Source organism: Galeopterus variegatus, unplaced genomic scaffold (assembly GCF_000696425.1).
Source record: "Galeopterus variegatus unplaced genomic scaffold, G_variegatus-3.0.2 Scaffold4353, whole genome shotgun sequence".
Taxonomy (NCBI): Eukaryota; Metazoa; Chordata; class Mammalia; order Dermoptera; family Cynocephalidae; genus Galeopterus; species Galeopterus variegatus.
This window is the reverse complement of record NW_007730464.1, coordinates 73,909-81,501: the sequence shown is the minus strand read 5'-3', so window position 1 is coordinate 81,501 and position 7,593 is coordinate 73,909. Positions and strand designations below refer to the sequence as shown.

General features: G+C 39.9%; 1 protein-coding gene across 1 annotated transcript in view; it reads left to right on the top strand.

The window, feature by feature from the left end:
* ZNF331 (zinc finger protein 331) overlaps window positions 1-5,473 on the top strand; it is a 15,869-nt gene extending 10,396 nt beyond the window's left edge. The window contains exons 4-5 of the mRNA XM_008587369.1: window positions 1,092-1,218; window positions 3,708-5,473. Of these exons, the coding sequence (XP_008585591.1) occupies window positions 1,092-1,218; window positions 3,708-4,963 (1,383 nt within the window). The 3' untranslated portion in view covers window positions 4,964-5,473. The remainder of the gene's footprint in view (window positions 1-1,091; window positions 1,219-3,707) is intronic.
* The last annotated feature ends 2,120 nt before the right edge of the window (window positions 5,474-7,593 follow it).

Genomic DNA, 7,593 nt, shown 5'->3' with positions numbered 1-7,593 from the left:
CTGAGCGTGGTGCTGACAACACCAAGTCAAGGGTTATGATCCCCTTACTGGTCATCTTTTTAAAAAAAAAAAAAAAAAAAAAGAGGAAATGTTCATATTTGTTGGTTTTAATCTTAGTGTGTGGTGAGATCTCGAGTTTTATAAGGCTTTTAGAATCAGATAGGGTTGTGATTAGGGCCTGTGGACAGAGATCATGTTCTTGCTAGGGAAATTGAGACGTAAATTTTGTCACTGAATGGGCCTGCCAGACCTCCACATGATTCTGAATCATTTGGCACCAGTATCCTCTGAATCAGGAACAAGGAAGAGGCGAGGCAGGGGTGGTAGATGGTAACAAACACAAAGATCATCCAGGGTGGAGGTAGTTGATGATCATGTACACCCAGAATTGGAGAAAACCTTAGATGTTCTGTTCAACCTAAGTGTATAACTATGATAGGCTAAATCTGACTTGTCTGTATGATGGCATTAAAAAAGCGCTTTTGTCATTACAAAAAAGACTGCTTAAGGGCCAGCCCAGTGGCGCACTGGAGAGTGCGCCACTTGGGAGCGCAGCGGCGCTCCCGCCGAGGGTTCAGATCCCATGTGGAGACCGGTTCCCGCTCACTGGCTGAGCGCGGTGCGGGCACAACACCGAGGGTTGCGATCCCGTTGCCGGTCTCCGGTGCGGGCGCGACACCGAGGGTTGCGGTCCCGTTACCAGTCAGCAAAAAAGACAAAAAGACAAAAAAAAAAAGGGTACTGTAGGAATCCACACTTGTGGAGAATTTACAAGGCAGGCATGTAACAGACTGTGCTTATAAACGAGAGGAGAACTTGGATTGTTTTATCCATTTCCTGACAGGTTTGAATAATTAAGAATTACACAGAGTACAGGGCATTTTCTCTGGAGCAGTAGGGCTCTTCAATCACATGTCCATATTCTGCTTAAGTCACAGTTGCAATGTCCTTACTGCCCCCTACCCATATCACAGGCATTTCTTCTACTCACTGTATTCACCCATACCCAGAGGGTAGCTTTTTGTCTCCTTTTCTTCATCTTGAAGCTGTTCTTTTCATTTCATCAAGAATATGTGTTTTTATATTTTCAGGGTTTGGTAACATTCTCAGATGTGGCTATAGACTTCTCTCAGGAGGAGTGGGCCTGTCTGGACCCTGCTCAGAGGGACCTATACTGGGATGTGATGTTGGAGAACTACAGTAACTTGGTCTCACTAGGTAAGTTGCCTGCCTCAAATCCCTGGACCCTGCTTGCTGGGATATCAGCGCTCCACTGTGACAGCTAGAATTTCAAGAAACTAGTTGAATTTCTTCTATTCCCAAGGAGTGTTTTGAGCTACGTCAGTATGGAAACGAGCTGGCTGTGTGTTTGATGTAGAGTGGATCGGATAAGCAGAACTCATGTAAAACTAAAGCTGAGCATGTTCCACTTTCTACCCAATGTACCTGCTGTTAGATTGAAAGTTACAATCCATAAACTTTGAGTTAAACAATGAATGGCAATATCTTATAAACATCTCAGGAAATTTGTTTTTCTCCTAGGAAAATAACAATAATATTAATAGCTAATATTGGGCTTTCTCTTTTGTCATGCACTGTTCTAAGCATTGTGTGTGTGTGTGTGTGTGTGTGTGTGTGCATACATTTCATTTCATTCTCACAAGTTTATGAGATAGGCACAATTATTATGTCTCTTTTAGAGGTGAGTATGTTGAGGCACAAACTGACCTGGTCGGACAGAGGACACAGGAGCTAGAATTGAATCCAAGAATTCTGGTCCCCAGAATCCCTTCTGTCAACCATGTTCTACTTGCCTCCAGGGATGATAGCTACAGGAGTTTAAAATAATACCCTTTTCCTATCTATCTGGTTTCCTGTTTGTTCTTTCATTCTTTCTGTCAATGAAGTCTTTATCAATATCATTTTGACTTTAAGGTTATTACAAATTTGACTAATGCTCAATCAAAAAATGTTTGAGCTTGTAGTTTTTTTTTTAAGTCCTACATCATAATATGGCATTTGTTTTTGTGAAAGCAGGACATTTCATTTCTAAGCCAAATGCAGCTTCCTTATGGAAGCAAGGGAAAGAGCCTTGATGGCTGAGGCGAAAGGCCCAGAGGAGAGGGAAAGCCAGTCTGGCAAGAGCAAGCTACCTTGACAAAGAACGGCCCAGATGGGCAGGGAGCAAGCCTGCCCCTGAAGTGTTTGGGAAGCTCCCTAGAAAGGTTCAGGCCTAAGGCCTCTAGGGAGGAAATAAAGGTCTCACCATAACCTTTATCTTCCTCCCATTTCCCTCTTGTTTTTCTTCTCAGGTTTCGCCCCCATTTCATGTGTTATTGATGATGCTGGAAGACCACGCCTTGAGTAGCAAGGGTGTAAATAACATGATCCTCTGCCCTTTGTAACTCCTGAAAGTTGGTTGTTATCCTAATTTTAAATGCTTTTTTTCTTTTAGTTAGTTTTTGGCAGCACAGCTTCCAGGTGCTATATGTTCTTCCATCATGAGGCACCTAATATCTGGTTATAGCTCTTTTTGTGCTACTAGCAGTCACTGACACTCAGTACCTACCCATCATTTTGTTGAGGGGTTAAAATGGCAATATTCTATCATTGCTTCTTCATTTATTAGCTGTAATTATTAAAGAAAAATTTTGCTCCATCTACTTGTTGCTTACACAGTGGCATTGTTCATAGTGGATAAGAAGGATAAAAACTTTTTCTTTTTCTTTAATTACCAGTTTTTATAATAAAGGATTGGCTTCCTAGCATGCTCCAAATTTGGCCATTAAACATTTTTGTTTGTTTGTTTTGTTGTGTTTTGTTTTGTTTGACTGGTAAGGGGATTGCAACCCTTGGCACGGTGTGGTCCGCACCACACTCAGCCAGTGAGCGCACCGGCCATCCCTATATAGGATCTGAACCCGCGGCCTTGGCGCTACCAGCGCCGCACTCTCCCAAATGAGCCCCAGGGCCGGCCCCCATTAAACATTTTTTGATGTCATTATGAACTCATGGATTTAAACATGTTTGATGTTTTTCAGTACTTTGCAATTAACATCCTTGTTGATTTTTAAGTTCTTCTAAGCTTTTCCTCGTAATTCTTTTAAACTTTTCACATCTTTTATTAAATTTAGTCTTCACATTATTTTTTTGGTTGCTTTTGAATTTTGGGTCTTTTTATCCAGAATTACTTGTAATTATATTACTAACATATATATAGATATAGATTTATATATAATTTCTAAATTATATATAAATATTAATATATATATATAAATTTCAGAATATTAGTTTTATACACAACACAACTATTCAACTCCTTATTCTTATTTTTTACAGTAGTTCTATATTTGATTTTTGGGTTTTCCAGGTATATCATCATATCATACAAATGACTACAAATCATACTTGTTTTCATCTTCACTTTTGAGATTTACCCCTTTCATTTATTTTGTGTCAGCTGATAGGAAATAATAGGACTAATAATTGGGATCTTTTTCATGTTTGACTTCAGCAGGAATGGCTTCAGTGTTTCCTCACCAAGTATTGCATTGCCAGAAATAAAATCTATATTTTAACAAGACCCATAGGTGATTCATTTTTATCCTACTAAAGAGTTTTTATTTCTACTAGAGAAGTTTTTGGTTTGTGGTTAGGTTTGTTTTTCTTTCTCTTTAAAGGAAACAAAATATGTTATTCTTTTCCAGATTTGGAGTCAACATCTGAAACTAAGAGCTTAGCTGCAGAAAAGAACATTTCCGGAATAAATTTTTCCAAAAGGAATTCAGATGGAAAAAGTAAATCCCTTGGCATTAACTGGATGCAGGAACGTGATCCTGCAGGACCACGGGGCTCTCGAGAGGGACGTTTGAAGCAAAAGAAAATCAGCAGGGGGAAAAGGCCTACTAATAGAGAAAGTACACCTTCTAGATCACGACAGAGACATCATAATAAGGAGAGTTCCTATGAATGTAAGGAATGTGGGAAGGCTTTTAGTCGTGGCTATCAACTTAGTCAACATCAGAAAATTCATACTGGTGAGAAACCTTACCAGTGTAAAGAGTGTAAGAAGGCTTTTCGTTGGGGTAATCAACTTACTCAGCATCAGAAAATTCATACTGGTGAGAAACCTTATGAATGTAAAGATTGTGGGAAGGCCTTTCGATGGGGCTCAAGCCTTGTTATTCATAGGAGAATTCATACGGGTGAAAAACCCTATGAATGTAAGGACTGTGGAAAGGCCTTTAGACGTGGTGATGAACTCACTCAACATCAGAGATTTCACACTGGTGAAAAAGACTATGAATGTAAGGACTGTGGGAAGACCTTTAGCCGTGTATATAAACTTATTCAACATAAGAGAATTCATAGTGGCGAGAAACCCTATGAATGTAAAGACTGTGGGAAGGCTTTTATTTGTGGTTCAAGCCTCATTCAGCATAAGAGAATTCATACAGGTGAGAAACCCTATGAATGTCAAGAATGTGGGAAGGCCTTTACCCGAGTCAATTATCTTACTCAACATCAGAAGATTCATACTGGTGAGAAACCTCATGAGTGTAAGGAATGTGGGAAGGCCTTTCGTTGGGGGTCAAGCCTTGTTAAGCATGAGAGAATTCATACAGGGGAGAAACCATATAAATGTACAGAATGTGGGAAGGCCTTTAATTGTGGCTATCACCTTACCCAGCATGAGAGAATTCACACTGGTGAAACGCCTTATAAATGTAAGGAATGTGGAAAGGCCTTTATTTATGGCTCAAGCCTTGTTAAGCATGAGAGAATTCATACAGGGGAGAAGCCCTATGAGTGTAAGGAATGTGGGAAGGCCTTTAGTCATGGCCATCAACTTACACAGCATCAGAAAACTCATATGGCGAAATCCTATGCATGTAAGGAATGTGGAAAGGTATTTAATCATTTAAACCATCTTAGAGAACATCAGAAGACTCATAACAGTTGAAAACTCTTTGAATACAGTAGTCCCCCAATCCTCAGTTTTGCTCTCCATGCTTTCAGTTACCCACGGTTAATACAGTCCAAAAATATTAAATGGGAAATTCCAAAAGTGAACAATTCATAAGTTTTGAATTATGCACCATTCTGAATAGCGTGATGAAATCTTGTGCTGTCCCACTCCATGAGCCTGGACCGGGAATCCTCCCTTTGCCCAGCATATCCATGCTGTATATGCTACCTGCCTGTCCATCACTTAGTCGCCATCTCAGTTACCAGATCGACTGTCATGGTACCGCAGTGCTTATGTTCAGGTAACACTTATTTTTCTTGATAACCCAAAGCGCAAGAGTAGAGATGCCAGCAATTTGGATATGCCGGCAATATGGATATGCCAAAAAGAAGCTAAGTGCTTCCTTTAGATGAAAAGGTGAAAGTACTCAATAAGGCAAGAAAAAAAACTGCTTTGCTGAGGTTGCTAAGATCTACAGTATAAGAAGATTATTTTGAGAGAGAGACCACATTCACATAACTTTTACTACACTATATTGTTATAATTGTTCTGTTTTATTATTAGTTAATTGTTGTTAATCTCTTACTGTGCCTAATTTATAAATTAAAGTTTAGGTATTTATGTATGTATGTATAGGAAAAAACGTAGTATATATGGTGTTCTTTACTATCCATGGTTTCAGGCATCCACAGGGGGTCTTGGAACTTATTCTCCTGTGGATGAGGGGGAACCACTGTACAAAGAATGTACAAAGTCGTCTAAACTACATTCATTCCTTCCTCAACATTAGGAAAGTTTATGATATAATTTAACATAGCCTTCCCTGATCACTCTTCTACTTATAGAATATCAGAAGTCATACTAGAGACAAACCCGGAGAGTGGAGAAATCATTTTTTCTTAATGATCACAACGTACTCAGTGTAAAGTATGTGTTTTTATTGTATAGGTTAATTTAGTGAATGCGCGGAAGCCTACAATACCATTCTGTCTTTATTACATTTCAGATTCGTTCTAGGGAATAACTCTGCTAATGTAACGTGTGTGGGAAAGCCTCTAGTCAGGCACACACCCCACCCATTGCCATCACCATCCCACCTCTTTGCTCCCTGTGAGACACTGACCAAACTGCTTGTTACCCCTGTGCACTGTTTGTAAAATGTACATTATGTGCGTTATTTGTACATAGGGATAATCACATCTACCTAAGACTGCTATTGTGAAAATTAAATGTTTGGTCCATGTAAAACTCCTGGAAAATGTATTTGGAATATTGTGTAAGCCAAACAAATATTAGCTATTGTTCTTATGATCATTTCCATTAGTGTTGCTCTAAGTGAATTGTTACAAGAACCCCCCTCCTCCCTCAGGTGCAGTGAGTTTAGAAAAGACTATCAAACTTCTAGAAGAAAACACAGGAGATTACCGTCACAACTTTGGGTTAGACAGTGATTTCATAGTATGCAACAGATGCTAAACATAAAATAGAGTCGTTAGACTTCATCAGAGTACAAAGTTCTGTTCATCAGATAATGCATTAAGATAGGCAAAGGGCAAGACGTAGACTGGAAGAAGGTATTTGCTGTACATATACTTGACAAAGGACTCACAGAAAATATAAAGAATCCCTCAAATGAATAAAATGACATGAATTAAGAGGGGGGGAAACTTAAACACTTCACAGGAAATCACCAAATGGCCAATAAGTAAGTGAAAATGTGTTCAACATCATTACTCATCAGGAAATGCAAAGTAGAGCAACGTGATGTCACTAGACAGTCACCAGAATGGCTAAAATTAAAATCACAATAACTAAGAGTAGGTTTCTAATGTCTCATCACAAAAATCGATAAATGAGGTGTGGATATGTTAATTGGCTTGATTTAATCATTCCACATTGTATACATACATCATAACATTGTACTTCATAGATGTGATAATTGTTATTTATCAATTAAAAATATTAATAAAGAAGAAATATTACATATGATCTTGTCTCTTTGTTGGATATTCAAACATCCCGTTTAGGAAGGAATGGGCCAGAGAACTGGACCTCTACCAAATCGTGGAGGTCCCGCAGGAGGACGGAGGAGAGTGGACTTTGTAGGAGGGGCGATGGCCCAGGACAGAGTCCTGGGATGCAGCAGGACAGGAGGACGGAGGAGAGTGGACTTTGTAGGAGGGGCGATGGCCCAGGACAGAGTCCTGGGAGAGTCAGAGTCGAGGGCGCAGTTCAACTCAGGGGAGAGACCTGAGCTGTCTTCAGATGGTCCTAGAGTGAAGGCAGCATTATCTTGGGGAAAGGACTAGAACCCACAATAGGAATGAGGATATGGATAAGGAGATCTAGAGCCCATGGGAATGAGTTTGAACAGGTTGGGGAGAGCCTAGGAAGTGGAGAAGGGATGGCTAGAGCTCAAGAACGAGTTCCGTAAGTCTGAAGAAGGACAGAGTCCAGGACAGGAGCCTTTCAGACTTGGGGAGGATTTGGATGCTCATGAGAATATCCTGGCAGATCTAGGACATGCTAAAGCTAGTGGGAGAACATTCAGCACGGGATGGTGGTGTGATTAAAGCCCAGGAGTACCCTATAAAGGTTGACAAAGGATGTGGAATATAGAATTG